General features: G+C 43.1%; 1 protein-coding gene across 3 annotated transcripts in view; it reads right to left on the reverse strand.

Moving 5' to 3' along the window:
- PLEKHA7 (pleckstrin homology domain containing A7) overlaps nucleotides 1-22,783 on the reverse strand; it is a 218,492-nt gene that overhangs the window by 90,322 nt on the left and 105,387 nt on the right. For all 3 annotated transcript variants that reach the window (XM_042905813.1, XM_042905812.1, XM_042905811.1), the window contains exon 4: nucleotides 71-154. In XM_042905813.1, coding sequence (XP_042761747.1) covers nucleotides 71-154 — 84 coding nt within the window. The remainder of the gene's footprint in view (nucleotides 1-70; nucleotides 155-22,783) is intronic.

A 22,783-nucleotide genomic window follows, 5' to 3' on the forward strand; every position in this document is an offset into this window, starting at 1 on the left:
TTGTTTTGAGCAAATGCCTTTAAACTCTCAAAACTCTGCTTGGAAAAGTAGAATATACAGAAGTACTTACTCTTCTTGAAGAATAAATTCGCTATTTTCTGGAGAAAACTGCCCACTCACAGGGTGCCTGAATGCTGTGGTCTGTTGGTTATGGCTAGAGAGAAAGAAAGAGAGATAATGAATGAGAAGTCATGTGAATGGAAAGGATTACATACACAACAACAAGTCAGTAATGTCTGAGGACCCCTGGATCATTACAGATTCCTCCCAGATTGAGAGAGTGAGCCTTTCTTTTGAGACGCATTTGATCTTTCAGAATTCCACTGCATTAAAAAAACACGAACTTTTCCAGCTCAGGTGTCAAAGCCCACCTAAGACGCAGGGATTTTAACTCTAGGAAAGTCTTGGTTCCAAGAGAACACTGCATTTTCGAGAGACATTCCCCGAAGTACGTACTCCAACAAACCGAACTGTTGAGCAAAAAGTTACTTTTAGATGGCACGAGCTAAAACAAGAATGAAGGAAAGCAGACAGTACTTTCAACAGCTTCCCGAAACCATCAACCAGGGAAAGAATTCCAAGAATTAACCACCCACCCAGAAAAACTATCTTCTTAAAATTCTTCTCCCTAATATAAAATGCCTTCACCTCAATGATAGGATATAAATGCATGGGCATGTCTCTGCAACATGGCCTGCACAATTTTCAACACTGCAGAGTTTCTATCACCCTTTTGAAGTTAGGAGGGATCAGCTTCCACACCAGGCTGACAGTCACAACCAAAGTGTGTAGGTGTTTTGTGTATTCACAAAGGCTGCCTGGTTCTTTGTAAGGGAGGAGGAGCTGGCTCTAGAGTCTGCTGTTTGCTCAATGAATAAACTAACCCAACGTCCTGCTTTTTCAAAGAATATGATTTACTTTTAAAAGTTTCCCTAATCAAAACATCACTGTTCTTTTAGAAATTTTAGAAATATAAAAAGAAAAAATGCCATCCATGATCTCACCAACCTAGAGATAAACCCGGCTATCTTCTCCTTCCCTAGTTTTTTTTCTATTACAAAATAAATTGTGAGTTTGCTGTATTTAGAAATCTGTATCCTGCTTTGCTCACATCCTATTAACATAGAAATTTCCTATGTCCTTAAGACGTCTTCATTTGAAATAGCTGAGTCCAGGTGTCCCCTGCTTTTTGAAAGTTCACGTTATACCACTTCACTTAGGAAAGACCTACACTGTACCTGTTTTCGCTAACAGAAAGAAATATGAGAAGAATTTTTGCTTTTACAAAAAAAAAAAAAAAAAAAAAAGGGTGAAAAGCAAAAGTAGCATTCAGTGTTTGTTTTGCAGGGAGCCCTCACAAAGGCAGCAAACACCCGAGCAGCGAGTGGCACCACCAAGCTCCCTATCTGGGAACTACACTCAGCATCTCAGCATGAAACTGCCACAGCTCTGAACTGTGTCTGTGAGCATCTGTGTTTTATCTTGATTTATTTTGTGCATCTATTAACAAGGTGTGTCCTAAGGTATCAGAAGAGCCTAAAAAGGGAAACTGGGTGGCTCAGTCAGTTAAGCATCTGACTTTGGCTCAGATACGATTTTGTGGTGAGTGAGTTCAAGCCCCAGAGATGGGCTCTGTGCTAACAGCTCAGAGGCTGCAGCCTGCTTCACATTCTGTCTCTTTCTCTCTGTCCCTCCCCCACTTGTGTTTTTTCTCCCTCCCTCCTTCTCTCTCTTTTTCTCAAAAATGAATAAATAAACATTAAAAGAAAGAAAGAAAGAAAAGCCTAAGAGGTTATTTTGGGGATCTGGGAATGCTCAAATTTTTTTCCATATAATTTATAGTAGTTGCTGCTTTACTTTACACCCATTATGTCTTACAAAAAGTTTCATAGGAGGAAACTGAAGAAGATACAAAGAAAAGAAATGGAAAAACATTCCATGCTCATGGATTGGGAGAATAAATATTATTAAAATGTCCATACAACCCAATCTACACATTCAATGCAATCCCAATCAAAATTGCACCAGCATTCTTCTTGAAGCTAGAATAAGCAATCCTAAAATTTGCATGGAACCACAAAAGACCTCCAATAGCCAAAGTAATATTGAAGAAGAAAAGCAAAGCGGGAGGCATCACAATCCCAGACTTTAGCCTTACAAAGCTGTAATCATCAAGACAGTATGGTATTGGCACAAAAACAGACACATAGACCAATGGAATAGAATAGAAACCCCAGAACTAGACCCACAAAAGTATGGCCAACTAATCTTTGACAAAGCAGAAAAGAATATCCAATGGAAAAAGACAGTCTCTTTAACAAATGGTGCTGGGAGAACTGACAGCAACATGCAGAAGGATGAAACTAGACCACTTTCTTACACCATTCACAAAAATTAGCTCAAAATGGATAAAGGACCTGAATGTGAGACAGGAAACCATCAAAACCCTAGAGGAGAAAGCAGGAAAAGACCTCTCTGACCTCAGCCGTAGCAATTTCTTACTTGACACATCCCCAAAGGCAAGGGAATTAAAAGCAAAAATGAACTATTGGGACCTCATGAAGATAAAAAGCTTCTGCACAGCAAAGGAAATAATCAACAAAACTAAAAGGCAACCAACGGAATGGGAAAAGATATTTGCAAATGACATATCGGACAAAGGGCTAGTATCCAAAATCTATAAAGAGCTCACCGAACTCCACACCCGAAAAACAAATAATCCAGTGAAGAAATGGGCAGAAGACATGAATAGACACTTCTCTAAAGAAGACATCCAGATGGCCAACAGGCACATGAAAAGATGCTCAACGTCGCTCCTCATCAGGGAAATACAAATCAAAACCACACTCAGATATCATCTCACGCCAGTCAGGGTGGCCAAAATGAACAAATCAGGAGACTATAGATGCTGGAGAGGATGTGGAGAAACGGGAACCCTCTTGCACTGTTGATGGGAATGCAAACTGGTACAGCCGCTCTGGAAAACAGTGTGGAGGTTCCTCAAAAAAATAAAAAATAGACCTACCCTATGACCAAGCAATAGCACTGCTAGGAATTTACCCAAGAGATACAGGAGTACTGATGCATAGGGGCACTTGTACCCCAATGTTTATAGCAGCACTCTCAACAATAGCCAAATTATGGAAAGAGCCTAAATATCCATCAACTGATGAATGGATAAAGAAATTGTGGTTTGGGGCGCCTGGGTGGCTCAGTAGGTTGAGCGTCCGACTTCAGCTCAGGTCACGATCTAACGGTTCGTGAGTTCGAGCCCCACGTCGGGCTCTGGGCTGATGGCTCAGAGCCTGGAGCCTGCTTCCGATCCTGTGTCTCCCTCTCTCTCTGCCCCTCCCCCATTCATGCTCTGTCTCTCTCTGTCTCAAAAATAAATAAACATTAAAAAAAAATTTTTTTTAAAGTGTGGTTTATATATACAATGCAGTACTACGTGGCAATGAGAAAGAATGAAATATGGCCCTTTGTAGCAACATGGATGGAACTGGAGAGTGTGATGCTAAGTGAAATAAGCCATACAGAGAAAGACAGATACTATATGTTTTCACTCTTATGTGGATCCTGAGAAACTTAACAGAAACCCATGGGGGAGGGGAAGGAGAAAAAAAAAAAGAGGTTAGAGTGGGAGAGAGCCAAAGCATAAGAGACTCTTAAAAACTGAGAACAAACTGAGGGTTGATGGGGGGTGGGAGGGAGGGGAGGATGGGTGATGGGTATTGAGGACGGCACCTTTTGGGATGAGCACTGGGTGTTGTATGTTTATTTGACAATAAACTTCATATATTGAAAAAAAAAAGAAATTGTGGTTTATATACACAATGGAGTATTACGTGGCGATGAGAAAGAATGAAATATGGCCCTCTGTAGCAACGTGGATGGAACTGGAGAGTGTTATGCTAAGTGAAATAAGCCATACAGAGAAAGACAGATACCATATGTTTTCACTCATATGTGAAACTCATCTCACTCATCCTGAGAAACAGAAGACTGGGCGGGGGGGAGGGGAAGGGGGGGAAAAAGTTACAGAGAGGGAAGGAGGCAAACCATAAGGGACTCTAAAATACTGAGAACAAGCTGAGGGTTGATGGAGGAGTGGGGGAGAGGGGAAAGTGGGTGATGGGCATTGAGGAGGGCACCTGTTGGGATGAGCACTGGGTGCTGTATGGAAACCAATTTGACAAATACACACACACACACACACACACACACACACACACACACACACACACACACACAGTTTCATAGGAATGCTCTACTTCCAGATAGGTTAAACCTGTAAAATAGTTTCATCATATGGATGTAAATTTTTTTTCTATAACCATTAAAAAATGTTCATTGGCCATCTGTGTGCCAGACACTGCTTTAAGTGCTGGAGATGGAGTGAACAAAAAGCCCTTCCCCCCATGGTGCTTACATTCTAGAAAGATTTACCTTCTTCTACTGCTGGACATATTAGGTGCACTATACATCTTTTATTACAGGCTTTTCCTGCAATTCAAATTATTTCCTTGGGTTAAGGTTCCACAGGTAAAATTACTTAATCAAAGGGCATGGTCATTTTTTAAGGCTCCTAATACACATGATTAAAATGCTTTCACTGTCAGAGTGAATATATCATCTCAGTTTATTAGTGTTAAGGTATTAGCCCCATCTCCAAACTGAGCATGGGGCTACCCAGAGATTAGTAGATTTAATGAGCATAGTATAAAGGTTAAAAAAGGGAGGGAAAAGTCTCTACACCTACAAAGATTTTCTTACTCTGCCCTGGCGGCCGGCCAGAGTGTCCTGTGTTCTGGTGTCTGGGGTAAGCTGGCATTGAGTTCAGAGCCTCGCGAATTCTAATAAGCCAAATGTGAAGCGGTCAAAGCCATCAGGACAGGTTGCTCCTTGGCCCTGTGATTGTGTATACTGCCTGCACACTTTCACCCCTCCCAACCACTCCAGCTTCCAAATTCCCAGCTCTTGGTTTGAAGCAAGTCTTTGGGAATCCTAGGACTCTCTCTGGCAGAAAACATTCAGATCTTCACAAAAAAGCAGAATTAAGGCATGAGCATCTAGAGAAGGATGTGAAGCAGGCCCCGGCAACACCTGATTCAGAAATCCTTGCACCAATTTTAAATAAAATGGGGTGCCTCAGTCAGTTAACTGTCCGACTCTTGATTTCTGCTCAGGTTATGATCTCATGGTTTGGTGAATTTGAGCCCCATATCAGGCTCTGGCTCTACAGTGACAGTGCAGAGCCTCCTTGGGATTCTCCCTCTCTCTCTGCCCCTCCCCCACTCACATGCATGCACTCTCTCAAAATAAATAAATAAACTTAAAAAAATAAACTTGGGGCGCCTGAGTGGCTCAGTCGGTTGAGCGTCGGACTTCAGCTCAGGTCATGATCTCACGGTCCGTGAGTTCAAGCCCCACATCGGGCTCTGTGCTGACAGCTCGGAGCCTGGAGCCTGCTTCAGATTCTGTGTCTCCCTGTCTCTCTGACCCTCCCCTGTTCATGTTCTGTCTCTGTCTCAAAAATAAATAAACATTAAAAAAAAACTTAAATAAACACTTGCACCATGTTCAAGGGTTAGGCTTAATACCCCCCCCCTTTTTTTTTTAAATATCCAGGTTCTTTTAGAGAGTCACTTCCATTCACCAGGGAATTTTAAATTCCCTGCCTCATTGCCACCTGGAAGAAAAAAAATGCTCTGTTCACAATGGGAGTAATAATAAAGCAACAACAGCACTATCCACTATTACTTTTCAAGGATTCCCCAGTCTACAAAACCTTTCCTTATATCTCTTATCTATTAACACCATCGACCCCCATTTTATCAATGGGAAAGGGCTCAGAGAGGTTAAGTGACTTGTTCAAGTTAACTTCATCAATGGGAATACAAGCTGGTGCAGCCACTCTGGAAACAGTATGGAGGTTCCTCAAAAAACTAAAAATAGAACTACCCTACGACCCAGCAATTGCACTACTAGGTATTTATCCATGGGATACAGGTGTGCTGTTTCGAAGGGACACATGTACCCCCATGTTTATAGCAGCACTATCAACAATAGCCAAAGTATGGAAAGAGCCCAAATGTCCATCGATGGATGAATGGATAAAGAAGAAGTGGTGTGTATACACACACACACACGCGCACACACACACACACACACACACACACACACACACACACTGGAGTATTACTCAGCAATCAAAAAGAATGAAATCTTGCCATTTGCACCTATGTGGATGGAACTGGAGGGTATTATGCTAAGTGAAACTGGTCAGTCAGAGAAAGACAAAAATTATATGACTTCACTCATATGAGGACTTTAAGAGACACAGATGAACATAAGGGAAGGGAAACAAAAATAATATAAAAACAGGGAGGGGGACAAAACAGAAGAGATTCATAATATGGAGAACAAATTGAGGGTTACTGGAGGGGTTGTGGGAGGGGGGATGGGCTAAATGGGTAAGCAGCACTAAGGAATCTACTCCTGAAATCATTGTTGCACTATATGCTAACTAATTTGGATGTAAATTTTTAAAAATTAAAAACAAAATTTAAAAAAAAGAAATAGCCTTGGACTGGATGAAATTATGATTGGTGTACAAAATTTACTCATTTTATATATACATTTAACATTTTCTGTTTCATTCAAATTATTTCATGGCCTCTTATACTTTGGGAACCTTACTCATCTATAGTCTCTTACCTATTAAAAATATGAAAGGCAAGGCACAGCTTGGGAGAAAATAGTCTCAATACATACAAATACCAGAGGATTTGTATCCAGAATATAGAAAGAATTCCTACAACTCAGTAATATTAAGACAGACTATTGGTTTTCAAAATAGAAAAAACATTTCAACACGTCACAAAAGAAGATTCACAAATGACCAAACATTATCAGTCATCAAGAAAATACAAATGAAAACCACAATGAGATATCACTATACATATACTTGAGTGGCTAAAATTTTAAAAGGTTGTTAGCAAGGGTATGGATCTATTGGAAATCTCATACATTAATGGCAGGAATAGAAAATGGTGCCAATACTTTGGAAACAATTTGACATTTTCTTATAAACACCCACTTGTATACCTTCTCTGAGGTATCTAAGAGAAGTGAAAATATAGGTCCACACAAAGCCTTGTCTTCAATATGCATAGCAGCCTTATATGCAAGAGCAAAAAACTGGAAACAACCCAAATGTCCACCAAAAAGTAAATAGAAATACATGCTATGCAAACTATTCATGCAGTGTAATGCTACAAAGGGATGAAAAGAAATGAACTGCTTTGTTGCTGAACCACCAAAAAATTTATGCTGAGCAAATGAAGGTCAAGAAGAATAAATACTATTGTATAATTTCATTTTTATAGAACTCCTGGAAGATAAATCTAAATTACAGGTATAGAAGAAAGATCAGTGATTGTCTGGGACTAGTGGTGAAAGGTGGGGACTGAGTGGAGTGGAGTAGAAACTTTCAGAGGTGACAGAAATGTTTTGTGTTTTGTTTTTGATGGTGCTAACATGAAATACACAGTTATCAAAACTCATCCAACTCTAAAATTACAATGGTGCATTTTATTACATGTAAATTATACCTCAATAAAGTTCAATTTAAAAATAAAAAAAAAGATAACTTCATCAATAAGTGATAAGAATGGGACATAAATCCCAGTCTTCGATTTCTAGATTTGATATTCTCTGCATGATAACCTGCTGTCCCCTTCCCTTAGGAGTCTATGGGCAGACCAAAAATCCCTAAAGACAAAGCATCAGAAAAACAGTACCATCCACTGCTATTCCCTCCCCTTCTTCTTCTGCACTTCCCTCCTTCTGTTGTGCCCAGGACCAAATTTCTGAATGACAGCACCTGTGTGGTCCTACTTCAAGGTCCGTGAGGTGCATCTCTGATAAACACACAAAGAGCGAATCTCCCATATGCCTGGAGCAGCATCCAGCAACAACTTCATATACGCTGCATGACCTTAATAGCAACTCCTGGGCTCCCCACACCCAACTTGTACTAGCTTAAATAAGCCCAGAGTTTCGGGTGAATGAATCTGGAGCTGAAAGGTTTAGACACTAAGATGAAGTTTACATTCCAACATTAGAAGAAAGATAGATTTTTAAAGTGGACAAAAATAGAGCTGTTATTTGATCAGATCTAGAAGCAGTTCCCCAACCTTTCTTCCCTGATATTGATGCTGCCCTTTTTGCAAAAAAAAAAAAAAAAAGTTATCAACCACAGCGTCACCACTACCATTTCCTGAATTTCCACAAAGCTTTAAGTATGGTCATATTCATCATATCTCACCCTCCCACCCCCCACTAAGGTGGGCAAGGAAGATATTTTTATTCCCATGCTACACATAAGGGAACTGAGGAGCTGGGTTATATGTTGTTATTGGAACACTGAATTAAAGGGAAAAAAAGGGGCTCAGACACTGAGAAAAGAGATAAACCAGAGTAATACCTCCTGAATACTGAGGTCTTAAAATATGATTATTTCTGATCAAACTCGCCCAGCTTGCTAATGGCAGAGCTTCTGGTTCAGCACTTTTTGAGCAAAAGAAGTGTTAGGTACTTGGGTTATTTAATCTTCCCAAATACCCAGCGAGGCAGGCTGTGTTTCATCACACCAGACCACAGGTGAGGAAGTGAGGCTCAGAAAGGGTGGATGACCTGCCCACAATGGCAGCCAACTCCTGCGTTCCTGCACACCACCACCCTTCTGGTCTCCTTCTGCTGACCCAGGCTCACCCTCACCAAACAAAGGTTGCTCAATGCTGGGTCCTTATACCCATTTGGAGATTGCAAAGTCCTTTGACTTTACCTGCTGTCCCCAACCTCAGCCCAAAAGCCCCCACCCTGCTCCATTTCCTGATTTTCTAAAATCCATGAAGAATCTCATGTCCTATCATCCTGTCTCAAGACACATTTAGCAGGCACAGACAAATCCCCTGAAATACCTGTTCTTAAACCTGAATTGCCACCTTGCTCTTTCGTAGTGATGGAGATGGCCCGGCTGGGAGCCAGGTGGCTGGTTTCAAGGGAGCACAAAAACTCTCTTTCCTCCATTCAAGGGCTTCTATCTCTCTTCAGGCTACTGAGAAAGTAAGTAACTTGGCAAATGAGGTAAAACATAAGCTAGGCTTCATTCTCAGACCCTGCTCATCCTCCTAGGAACAGCCCCTCCAAGCTGGATGGCAGCCAGTCTCACCTGGGAGAGGACCAGGGAGCACAGAAGGTTGCAGGGAAGGATGATCCCCCTGAAGGCAGGCCATAGGTAACCATCCACATAAATAAGCATGTCTTCACAAGCCCTGGACCTGAAAGGAGTTGGGCTAGGCCCCAAAGAAGTCCAACAGCAAACACGAGAGATTTGACAAGAGGACAGAGTGAGGACCAGAGAGAACTGGAAAACGATTTGAGCTCAATATAAGGAAGAACCTGCCTCCAATCACAGACAGGACTAGTAAAACGTAAACAGGTCCTATAGTTTCTCACAAGATTAATTTTCTATTCATATAGTTTTTGACTATAATGTGAGCAGCAAGACTCTGGTCCGTTAAATATGAAGGTTCCAACTACTTAGCATGGCAATTTCTTTTGGCATAGCAGGAAGTTCTGGAGTTATGTGACTGGTGCTCAAAGCACCCTGATCAATCTGGTTTTCTGATAGTGGTGGGATTGATACACTGAGTGTGGGACAAATCTGCACTGTCAGCATGGGCTCTGATCTGACCCAGATATAAAGAGAGGAAACACCTTAAAATGTGAGAAAGTATCCAGTCTCAAAGCTTAAGGAGGGACTCTATCAAAGGCTCTTCTCATTGGTATGCTAGCAGCATTTGCCACTCTGGCCCCTCTGGCTCGTCAGTGTGGCTCCCCCACTACTGTAAGAGTATCACCTTGCAGGTCTGATGCCACAAGCAGCGTGGCCTCCAGGCTGGTTAAGGCACTTAGTATCTTTGTTCTAAGTCCCAATGTCTCAAGAAAACCAAGGACCGTCGGTAACCTAATAATGCTCCTACTTAAGTCCTAAAACTGGTAACCAAAACTCCAAGAACACAAGAAATTGCCTCCTCGTCTTCTTCAGTTCCTCCTGGGGCCACAGAGTAAAGAGGTGGCAACCAAAGGCTGAAACAGCATCCTTACATCCCCTCACCATTTCTAAGTTCCTTTTATTTTAACACTTTTATAAAATTGCTCGTTTAGTACAAAGTGTCACGTGCTCGTTTAGTACAAAGTGGCATTTCCTAAGGGGACTGGGGATCTTATTGAAATGGTCTTTAGAGCTTGCACTATTTTGAAAATGTCAAGATTTTCAACAGCTCGTTACACATGGGCATTACTCTGATAGGCCCTTCTTCGAGAATCATGGGAATCAGGCCTTGATGAGCCAACATAACCTCTCTCCAAATGAAAGCCATCAACACTGCACTAACCAGCCTCCTTCAATGTCCACCCTGAGCCCCAGGGTCAGAAGATCTGGGTTCAAACCAGAGCAGGCCACTTCACCTCTCCGAGCCTGAGTTCTTCCCTTTGAAAATAGGGAATAATGGGGCGCCTGGGTGGCTCAGTCGGTTGAGTGACCGACTTAAGCTCAGGTCATGATCCCATGGTTTGTAATTTTGAGCCCCGCGTCAGGCTCTGTGCTGACAGCTCGGAGCCTGGAGCCTGCTTCTGATTCTGTGTCTCCCTCTCTCTCTCTCTCTGCCCCTCCCCAACTCATGCTCTGTCTCTGTCTCAGAAATAAATCAACATTAAAAAAATTTTTTTTGAAAATAGGGAATAGTAATAATATCCTTCCAAAAAGTTGTTGTGAGGATAAATGAGGGACATATACGAAAGAGCCTCGCAAAATGAATGGCATACAGAAGGTTCTCAGTTAACATTTGCTGGCCCTGAACATGTGCCTTGACTATGGCAACAGCTAACAGGCAACCAAATTTTAACAGGGCACAACCAGAATGAGCCTCCTCTCCCCACCCCAGCAAACCGGGTACTCCTTCTCCAGGCTGCCCTATTTTTATTAACAGCATCATCACTATCCAGAAACCTAGGAGTCACTCTCCATTTCTTGCTCTACCTTAACCTGCACACACACTACATTACAAGCCCCATGTCCTCAATGTACAAGACATCTCTGAATGCACCCACTTCTCCCCAGCTCTACAGCCAACACCTCATCATCTCTAGATAAGATACTGCAACAGCCTAACTGCTCTTTCTGCTTCCATCCTGGCCTCTGGACCACCCACTCTCCTCACTGGAAGCCAGATGGGTCTTTTCAAATGCAAGTTAAATCATGTCACACTTCTCCTTTAAACCCTACAATGGCTCCACATCACAGAGTAAAATTCAAGCTCTCTACCTTGGCTTGACCCTAGGTGACCTGACCCCTGACAAGCTGCATCATCATCTTGTACAATGTATGTCTTCTCTCCTCCTTCCCCATCCCGCCCCAGCCACACTGGCCCCCTTTCCGCTCCTTGAACACCAAGCTCTTCCTGACTTAACAACCTTTGTATTAGCTATCCTTTCAGCCTGGAAGCTCTTTCCCTCATACTCTCCTAACAGCTTCCTTGTCATTCAGACATTGGCAGAATTATCACTGTCTCAAAGCCCTCCCCAACCACCCACTGGGGTATGCTCCCAGTCACTTCATATCAAATCACCCTATTTTAATTATTGTCATTTTTCTTACTTATATGTTTTGACAACTGTCAGTCTCCCTGACTAATTTGTGTATTCCAGGAGAGCACGGACCTTGTCTGTCTTTTCACTGCCCTTATTGACCTATAACAGCATCTGGCACTGTTATATTTGCTGAAGGAATGAATGAGAAATGACTAAGGAGATTCCTACCTTAAAGTGAAACCATGCCTCCAAATAGGCCAGCTAAACCTACAGAAGTCGGGACAAAAGTAACAAAGAGACAAGAATCTAAAGGATCATAACCCATCAGAGGGCAGTGGCTTCTGCTCTTAGTGACAGAGGAAAGAAAGATGAGACACCAACATGCCAAGAACGCTTCATCCTTGGCTCTCTCCCAACATGTTACAATATAATTTGGAGAAATTAGCCCTCCCTTGCAACCCCTCCCCACCCCCGCAAAGGAGGTTAATACACTCAACAGAGAAAATCAAAGAACGGAATGCAAACACCCGAGAGGAAATGACTGAGTGATTAAAAACACACAGGAGGATAATACAAACATCACCTGTATCTCCCTTTTGTGAACTGGGAGAGTATTTGGTATGAAACCTACAATTTGGTGACTGATTATACGCTATCTCTTATATTGCTCTCTACTTACTTCATGTGTATTTGTTCTCCTCCCTCTCCCCCTACCCCCAGTGAGATCCTAAGTTCCTGGAGGGCTGGGAGCCATCATTCATTTATTTCTTGTGTATCTCTTGCAGCACAGAACAGTAATACCCATGGAGCAGGCACTTGAACTCCTTTATCTCAATAGCCTCAGCACAAACACAGTACTTTCAGGGAGAGGCTGTGCAAAACCCACCTCACTTTCTGATTGCAGCAGCCCCACCCATCATGGCTCTCCCAGAGAGAGTGGGGGAGATAGGGGTCTGCAGGCCCTGATAAAAACCCCTACAGCCAGGCTGATAGACTTCACCAGCTCTGGGGAGCATGGCGACCAAGCAACAGCCTTCCCCACTCCCACAATGTCCATACCTGACTTTTATTCACATACCCAACTAAGCACAGACACTGAAATCCAGATAAACACCAGACCTACCACCTGAAGGAGCAGTCAGTATCTGCTCTCCCCATCCAAAAGCTAAAGGGGCAGAGCCTGGCACAGACAGAGTTGGGCATAAAAGGAGTCACAAAACAACCGAGCAAACTCAAAGCTCACGTATCTTGCAAAAAGAGCTATCGTTTCCAAACTCTGGATTTAACAGACTGAAGTCTTCCAGCATGATTTGAAATGCTCTGTATTTCATTAGACTCTCCAGATGTTCTCAGATCCACTCAGTGGTCAACTCATTCCATAAATTACCTCTTCTGACCCAGTAGCCCATGCTGAAGACCTGCCTTCTTCCTGAGCTCCCACATGGGGCCCCTGTACTTAGGGTTGCTACTTGGTCAATAGGGAGTTTTAATTTTGACTTCACAGGACATCAATAACCATGAAAATATTAAAGCCAAACTCCTGACAGAATGAGGAAATCAAACCCAGATAGCCTCCTGCTCTATTTTTAAAGAAATATGGCAAAGAAGCAATGTAATAGAAGCTGAGGTACCAGCTTTGTTACTACCAAAGAGTTCCACACCCCCCAGCAAACACTCAGCCTCTCTAGGTCTTGGTTTCCTCATCTGTCCAATGAGGTTAGACTCTGCATCTGCAGAGGCCACATGGGGCCTGCCAAGCATGAACCCCAGACTGCTGTTCAGAGTCATTACAGACTGTGGTTCAAATCCCAGCTCCTCTGCACACTTGGCAGGGCACAACCTTGAATGAGTTAGTGACCTGAGTGTCGGTTTCCTTATCTGCAAAAAAAGAGAAGACAATTCCAACTCTGCAAGACTGTTGTGAAGAGTACTGATAATGGACCTGGCCTGCAGCACTCACTGTTTAGTTTCTGTTGTAGTTTTCATTTGCTAGCTCTAAAACTCCACACTAATAGAGTTGTTTTGCCTTTTTCCATGTTGCAAACTCCAGCATTATTAGCCTACCATAGGACAGTGGCTCCAGAACACATCTTCCTTTCGAATTAAGGCACACTACCCGGCCTCCAGTTTAAACTTCTATTTAAAGAACTTGCCTGCCAGGCAAAGTACTTTAAGATCAGTAGGCACCTGCCTTCAGCCCCACTTCTGTCCCTCACTGGGGTCAAGTCCCAAGGTTCAGAAAGCACAGCCCAAGAAAAACCACCTCCCCAGCAAGCTGCACTGAGTCAGGGACACACTGACAGAAGTTTTAAAACTTCACTGGAAACATTTTTGACCTCAGAGAACGCCCAGCTCTATGCTTCTGTTTAATATTCTTCAGTATGTCGGGTTCAAGTGTAAAATGAGAAGGATGAACCAGGTGATATTATAGAGATCTTCCAACTGTAACATCCTAAGATGCTGAGGTTCATCTCTGACTACTGCCCAAGACAACAGACTGAACTGAAACAATACTACACAGAATTGAAACACAAAAGAACGAGGCAGAACAGCTATCCTCCCCAATCTGACTTGCCAATAGAAAAGCCTTTGTAATGACATCAAGGAGGTGTACTTAATGATACTTCTGTCCTATTAATTCTCAATTAAATTGGACTGTTTGGTTTTGGGGGTTTCTTTTTAACTGCAGGCACTCCCAACCAAGCCACCAAAAACTCCCTTTCAGTCATTACTGGACTTCCATGAATCGGAAAACACCGCAGTGAATTGAGTCCCTGTGGAATCCGTACAGGACTAACCTGCTCTCCCAATCTCGCCGGGAAAGGTGGCAGAGACATTCACTCTCTCCTTGAGCTCCATGTTCAGAAGGATTGTGTCTTCTTCCCCAGCCTCAGCCTTATGAAAACCCGGGTTTCGGTCAGACAGGGAAGGAGGGCCCAGCTGCCTGCAGAGGTGAGGCGGAGGCTCACAGCCCGCCTACTCTCAATTTCAGTTCTGGAGCAGCTGCTTCCCAAGGTGTTACAAATCCAGCAGCCACTTGCTCCTACTCATTCATTCTCCTTCCTCCCCAGCCCCCACGCAGTATCTGGCAACAACACAGGAACACTGTTCCAGCTCTGAGTCACCACCCCGCTTTGGCCAAGCGGAGCACCGGCTGGGGGTAAACAGGGAGGCAGGCACTTCATGTCTCCTGATTCTTCTGTCCTTCTTGGATACTGTGGGGTTGGCTGCTCCTCTAGAAGCAGGACATAAGAAACACCTCCACATAGGAGTTTTGGAGTCTGAAGGAATTGCTCACTCAGTTTTGATCTGCTACCTTTTTGGGCTAAAATCAGCCCCAACACAGAACCTTTGGTGGAGAAATGATGGCTCCCTTATCACTATATCCCATGGTCAGGGCAGGGAAGGGGCTGAGTGGTTACAAGCCATCATACCCATTCCCCCTGGTAGCAGTCTAGGATTCTTTCATCACAGCTTGGGATGGCTGAACTCCTCTGAGCACAGATTTAACCATGTGGCTCTCCCTCTCAGAAGAGGCTTGGAGAGGAGAATGGAGAAAAGTCAGAAAGGGAAACTAGGGCATTAAAGTGCTTTTACTGCCTGTGGCTTCAGTGCCACAGCCTCAGATCAACACTGGCTCTTGACTGCAGCCTAAGTAGGTCTACAAGTCATGATGCAGGTGACCACATGAAATATAAGCCCCATGGGACAAGGACTGTTTTCATAGCTATGTTCCAATGACTACATAGTGCCTAGCACACAGCAGGTACTCGATATATATTGAATATATATCAAATACATACAGGAGATTTTCTTCTGAGTCTACTTGGATGTCTATGTTTTTACTAAAACCTGTAATCATTACCACCATTTTTCCCCTTTTAGAAATCTCCTTATCCTTCATAATTCCTACTATTGCCTACAGTGAGTGTTCTATGAACCTTTAAATGAAGAGATGGTTTCCTTGAAACTAATGAAGCTCAAGCATTAGCACCCCTCACTTCCACAAGTCCCTTCTAAGGCCATGGAAAAGGCCCTAGCAGTGTGTTTACATGCCTTCTGAAACTTCATATATTTTAATCATTTTTTAATATGTATTTTGAGAGAGAGAGAGCCACAAGCAGGGGAGAGGCAGAGAGAGAGAGAGAGAGAGGGAGAAAGAAAATCCCACACTGAAGTGGGGAGCCCTACGTGGGGCTCAGTCTCAATGAACCTGAGCCGAAATCTAGAGTCAGGCACTCAACTGACTGAACCACCCAGGAAGCCCTGAAGTTTTAAATATTTTAAAAGAAGACCTTCTAAATTATATGAACATCAAGGCCCACAAACTATAGATGTGCCACAGTGGAATGAAATAATAAATGACTCACAAGCCACCCTGATACATCATCCTAACAAGGGCATTTCGCCTGACAAAACTTGTTTTAACTACATGGGAGATATGCCCTAGCCTACAAACACATCCTGATCGATCACAAGTCAATTGCTGTAAAGACTGGAGTAGGTTAAAGAACACAGACTCCACTTATCCAGCATTTATTTAGACCTACTATGTTCTTAGCACTCTGAGTGCTTTGAGGTAAAACAATGATTAGAACATAATTACCCCCACTGAGTAGGAGCTTACAACCCAACAGAATAGACCGATATGGTCATAAATAGATACAAAAAGTATATATTTTATATATTAAATGTAAATCATACAAATCTATAACTACAGATCAGACTGGGTACCATAATATAAAAGTAAAGGAAGGCACATCTATTTGCTAGGTATTGAGCTGCCAAGTACAACAACCCTAGAAGGTAAATCACTTTATCCCCATTTTGCACAGAAGATATTGAAGCTCAAAGGGATCAAGTGCCATCCCATGGCCACATAACCAGTAACTGGCAAGGTCAGAATTCAAGTCCTGAACTACCTGACTCCAAAGTATGGGCCTCTTCTCAGCAGCTACATTTTAATCAATGGCCAGTGGCTCCACAGAATCTCCAAAATGTCTGGAGAGACATGCTGGTTTCAGAGGTAGAGGAACCACATCAAGCAGCAGCAGAGATGGGCAAGTTTCCAAAGTCCACACTCTTGGGAGTGGAGGAACAGGAAGTGCCATGAGCTTATTCATCAGGTATATAGATATAGCCTCCGTTCGCCAGGCAACACCCTAGAAGGGATCATTGGCAGCTGCCTGGGAGCCAGAAGAGGCCTCATGAGAGACTCCCACCCTATGGCCCTGCCTACAGACTCCCTCGTCCTTGTTGCCAGATGGATCATGCTGGAGCACAGCAAACATTCCATTATCTCCTGCTAGACACCACCCTCCTCACTTCGAAAGCCTCCTTACCTCTTACCACTTCTCTCTAGCTTCGGCTTCTGCCAGATGCAACTGTTCCCCAGTCCCCTTGGGCTACCCTTGGGCTTTGGCTGCTGTTGTTGTCTTCCCTAGTGGATTCTGTCCAACCATCAAGGCCCCTTCTTCTTCCAGCAGTCCTTCCTGATCACTCTGAACCATGCTACTTCTTTTTTTTTTTTTTTTAATTTTTTTAACGTTTATTTATTTTTGAGACAGAGAGAGACAGAGCATGAACAGGGGAGGAGCAGAGAGAGAGGGAGACACAGAATCCAAAACAGGCTCCAGGCTCTGAGCTGTCAGCACAGAGCCCGACGCGGGGCTCGAACCCACGGACCATGAGATCATGACCTGAGCCGAAGTCAGACGCTTAACCGACCAAGCTACCCAGGCGCCCCTGAACCATGCTACTTCTTTCCTTCCTCAACACCGTCAGCATTGAAGGCTCACAGTCTTTATGAAGCAATTATACATCCCAATGACTCTCCCCATTTTACCTTCCAAAAATTACTGTGTTACAGAAGGCTGAAAAAAGCAGAAGTTCAGGGCACCTGGGTGGCTCAGTCGGTTCAGTATTTGACTTCGGTTTAGGTCATGATCTCGTGGTTCGTGAGTTTGAGCCCTGCATCAGGCTCGTGCTGACAGTTTGGAGCCTGGAGCCTGCTTCGGATTCTGTGTCTCCCTCTCCCTCTGCCCCTCCCCTGCTCTCTCTGCCTCTCTCTCAAAAATAAACATTAAAAAAATGTTTTAAATAAATAAATAAATAAATAAATAAATAAATAAATAAATAAAAGCAGAAGTTCCCTTTCTTCCCTCCAATTCTGTGTCAATCTCAGGAGCAATACCTTGACTAGTTTCTTGAGTATCGTTTGGTTTTTTTGCCTTTCTGAAACTTTTAAATGCATTTTAAATTTTACATACACGTCTTTTTAGAAAAAATACATAATACTTTTTAGAAAAAATTACATAAATAGAATAAAATTGTATGTATTATTCCATAGCTTCCCTAGGACCCTGCACGAGACCAGACCAGCCCAGCCCAACCTATAGACGGAGACGACCTAGGAGCCCATCCATATGTCAGTTTGTCCCAAACATGTATTAGAAGTTTCAAATCGATGACCTGCAAACCCATTTGTCTCCAAAATTAATTTTATTTGAGCCACTACAGATTATTTAAATTGAGTCAAAGTTTAAAAGTAGGAACATTTCAGGGTGCCTGGTTGGCACAGTTGGCTAAGTGTTCAACTCTCAGTTTCAGCTCAGGTCATGATCTCCCAGTCATGGGATTGAGCCCTGCGTTGGGCTCTGCTCTGTAAGTGCAGAACCTGATTGGGATTCTCCCTCTGTCTCTGTCCCTCAAAATAAATAAACAAAGTTTTTAAAAGGCATTAAAAAATATGAACACTTCACATAAAAATCTAGCTTGCTTTGGAAAAACCAAAACTGTGGCAACAATGGGCCACCATGGGAAGTGGAATGGCCCTTCCAGTTCAGTGCAGTCCCTACCACTCCCTACTGCTTCTCAATGTTGAGACTGTACACCTAGCACTATTTATCATCACACCTGTATTTTTTTTTTAATGTTTATTTATTTTTGAGAGAGAGAGCATAAGCAGGGGAGTGGCAGAGAGAGAGGGAGAGAGAGAATCCAAAACAGGCTCTGCATTATCAGTGCAAAGCCCAATGCAGGGCTCAGATTCAGGAACTGTGAGATATGACCTAAGCCAAAGTCAGACGCTCAACCGACTGAGCCACTCAGGAGCCCCACACCTATATTTCTAATTTACCTACAGGACAGCAATTTCTTTGTACCCATATTTCAACCAAAATGGAGAAAATCAAAGATAAACAGAATAGGCTGAGTATTCCAAAAACAAATTGGAGAGCATAAACATAATCAACTTTTTTGTTATCCACTACAAACATTGAGTTTTTGTACTATTTTGGAGCACCACCACTGATTCTAGAAAAGCTCTTCCTTTGAGGAAGGAGACCTGTTTTATTTATTTAAATTTTTTTATGTTTATTTATTTTTGACAGAGAGAGAGAGAGAGAGAGAGAGCGAGCGAGCATGAGCAGGGGAGGGGCAGAGAGAGAGAGGGAGACACAGAATCTGAAACAGGCTCCAGGCTCTGAGCTGTCAGCACAGAGCCCGACGCAGGGCTCGAACTCACAGAGCGCGAGATCATGACCTGAGCCGAAGTCGGACGCTCAACCGACTGAGCCACCCAGGCGCCCCTAGGAGACCTGTTTTAAAGAATGAAGATTGCTTGCATAAGAGTGAGAACTGAAAGAAGATGGCAAACAAAGGCCACAAAATGTCCCTCTCACACTAAAAAGAAAAGAAAAGAAAAGAAAAGAAAAGAAAAGAAAAGAAAAGAAAAGAAAAGAAAAGAAAAAAGAAAAAAGAAAAGAAAAAGGTTTTAGAAGAAGATTCTTCCTAGCAATAATGGCAAGTGAACTTGTCCTTAGCCTTCCCTGTAGGGTCTCCTGAAAAAAGTAAGACCCAAGATAGCCAACAGACTATTTTTTTCCACAGAGTGAAAAACCCAAAGAGGCACTGTCAATAAAGGTCCCTAAAGAATCCAAAGGAAGAGAGGTACCAGTGGCCGCAACTGCTTATGGAGACCCACAGGGCCAATGATAGCAGGTGGGGCTCCTGCAACAGAAAAGCATCTGACCAAGTGATGCCTGGGACAAGGTCACAGATCTCTTTCAACCTGAAAAATGCACATTCTGCTGTGGTGTTTAGAGCATAAGCCCTGGAGTCCAGACCTCAACAGTCACCCATATCACAGATAAGGAAACTGCTCCAGAAAGCAACTTTGAAACATTGCCACCGTCTTTTAAAAATAACATTCATGGGGCGCCTGGGTGGCTCAGTCGGTTAAGCATCTGACTTTGGCTCAGGTCATGATCTCGTGGTCCATGGGTTCGAGCCCCACATCAGGCTCTGTGCTGACAGCTCAGAGCCTGGAGCCTGTTTCAGATTCTGTGTCTCCCTCTTTCTCTGACCCTCTCCTGTTCATGCTCTCTCTCTGTCTCAAAAATAAATAAATGTTAAAAGAAATTTAAAAAAATAAATAAATAAATAAATAAATAAATAAATAAATAAATAAAAAATAAAAAAATAAAAATAACATTCAGGGGGTGCCTGGCTGGCTCGGTCAGTAGAACATGCAACTCTTAATCTCAGGGTCATGAGCTCAAGCCCCAGGTTGGGCATGGAGACTTTAATCATCATCCAGAATCTTAAAAGGCCCACACTTACTAGATGAGACCAGAATGATACTGTCTTACTTGCTCCCACTAATGGTATGTGACATAAGGATATTCATTCATTCATGTAACAAATATTTGAGAGCCAAGTACATGCCAATCCCATATTACACTATGTGCGTAATCAAGAAGAGAGTGGAAACATGTAATAAATAACTTAGTCTCTGCATCCTGTCAAAGGTGAACAAAAGGGTAGAGTTTTTCAGATTTTCAGATTCATGAATCATAATCTGCCTGCTTAGTCAAGAGCTGTAAAATTTCAGTTTATTAAGCCAGGTTGAAACCTTTTATCACAAAGGGTAACCCTTGCTTTCCAGAAATCACAGTATTGAGTTTTAGTGCTAAAAATGACACAGAGCTTGCCTCACCCAATCTCTTTGTTTTACAAATGAGAAAACTGAGGTCTGAGGAGGTCAGGGAATTGCTCAAGGTCATAGTTATTACTTATTGTAAATTAACACTAGCTTCCTGAAAACAAGGCAATAAGAATTATGAAAAAGCATCATACATTGTTTTAAAATTAATTTCAGGCCTTACACAAAATCCATCTTTTCAGTGACTAATATCTACTAACAAACATGAAAAATACATTCGCTGGGAATCCTTGTATCTGGTAAAAAGATCTTACACAGAAATTCAGAGCTGTTGGTCTGGATTCAAGTGGCATATAGAACACACACAGGGAGGGGTGGGGACGCCATGTGGAGACAGAGGCAAAGATTGGAGCGAAGCATCTATAAGCCAAAGAATGCCAAGAATTCTCAGCAGCCACCAGAAGCAAAGAGAGAAGCAGGGAACAAATGCTCCCTCAGAGCTTCCAACGAATACTGTTGATGCTCTAACTTGTTATGGTTGCCCTAGGAAACAATACAGAATCTGTGTTAGTTTAGTGGCTTTGATCTACTACAAACCCAACTAGTCGAGAGTGTGGAAAGCTGTCACAAAGCTACTAGGACCTTGGGACTCAATAGTACAGAGTCCAAAATAAGAGGGGTAAAAATGTTCTAGCTTGAACTGATCAGATCCCACCCGAATATTGGGTTCACTTCTGGTAACCACACATACAGGCCAGAGTGAAAAGCTGGAGCTTGTCCAGGAGAGACAAGCCAGAACTGTGAAGGGCATAATGGGTCAAAGCCACATCACTGAAGGAGCAGGAGTTTTATGGTCTGTGAAGATTCAGGGCACAGGACTGTTGTCATCATCTCTGAAGAGCTATCATAAGGAGTGATTTGATTTGTCCCCTGAGGGTCAACATGTTAAAACAAGGATCAGTGGGTGGAATCACTGGGAAGCATATTTTTCTAGGAATTATGTGTGTAACGATGTCAAAGTCAGAGTGGCTTCTGAACATCAGACTGACTGGCTGCCTCCTGTTGGTGGAAGTTCTCAAGCCTAGGCCAAAAACCATCTGGCATGATGTTGCTAAAGAAAGAACACAAACCCCAGGTCTGTAATCTGCCAAGATGGCCTTATGCTCCTTCCCTGCTCTACGAATCTATAAACCCATGAAACATGCCATTTAGCAATTATGTGAAATCTGAAGTATATGGGTAAGATGAAGAGATCCTAAGCATTAGGAGATACTTTGGTGGGAAAACAAAGAAACATGACTCTGTACCAGACTCTGTGTGGTTGGCAGTCACCTCATCTGTAAAATGGGTAAAGCTAGGAGGTGATTAACACAGAGAGCCCTAGGTGCTGCTCTACTAGATTCCCTTTTTCCTTGTCACCTCCACACTGGTAAGGCTGAGCAAGTGGTGACAGGGAAGTGGTAATTCTCTGGTAACGGACCCAGCTAGCAACTTTTCCCATGCTACCTTCAGGTCAGGGCAGTAACGAAAGGAGGAAACCAAGAACAGGCACAAAGTCATCCATATGAGCTCACTCACAGGTGCGCAGCACAGAATGACCCACATAAATCTGGACACTTAGTACTTTACTCCATAAACCAGGGGTGTGCTGTAAAGTATCAGCACACAGATCTGAGGGCTAGCTGTGCCCAGAGCCCAGGGGATGTCCATGAGGAATTAAAGCACAGGATCTTTGTTTGGAAAAGATAAAGCTGTTGGTGGGTTGTGAGAGGTAAAGTAGTCCAGCCACATTCCAGTGGGAGGAGCCTCATGTAGCTGTCCTGGTTAGGGCACCCTTCCAGCCTCCAGGGCTGCTTTCTCACTTGGCCACTCCTGCCCCTTTAAGGGTCTGTTAGCAGTGGTGTTAATGGACCAAAGGGGCTCTGGAGGCCCAAACACACAGCATCCCTCCATCCCTCCATGATCCTACACAGGGGGACCATTCCACCCACAGTGCAGGGGGTAGAGGGAAGGAGAAGGACTCCAGACATCCGGTCAGGGAGGGGCTCTCTCTGCCTATGTCACTTCTAGAAAAGGACAAAATGGGATGATTTCGGAAACCCCCCACCCAAACCAGTTTCCTTCTTAATTTCCTAGTGATGCCCATTCAGGAAGGGAGCCTCAGGTCAAGAAACACAGCAG

The sequence above is a fragment of the Panthera leo genome, chromosome D1, assembly GCF_018350215.1.
Source record: "Panthera leo isolate Ple1 chromosome D1, P.leo_Ple1_pat1.1, whole genome shotgun sequence".
In the NCBI taxonomy this organism is placed as follows: domain Eukaryota; kingdom Metazoa; phylum Chordata; class Mammalia; order Carnivora; family Felidae; genus Panthera; species Panthera leo.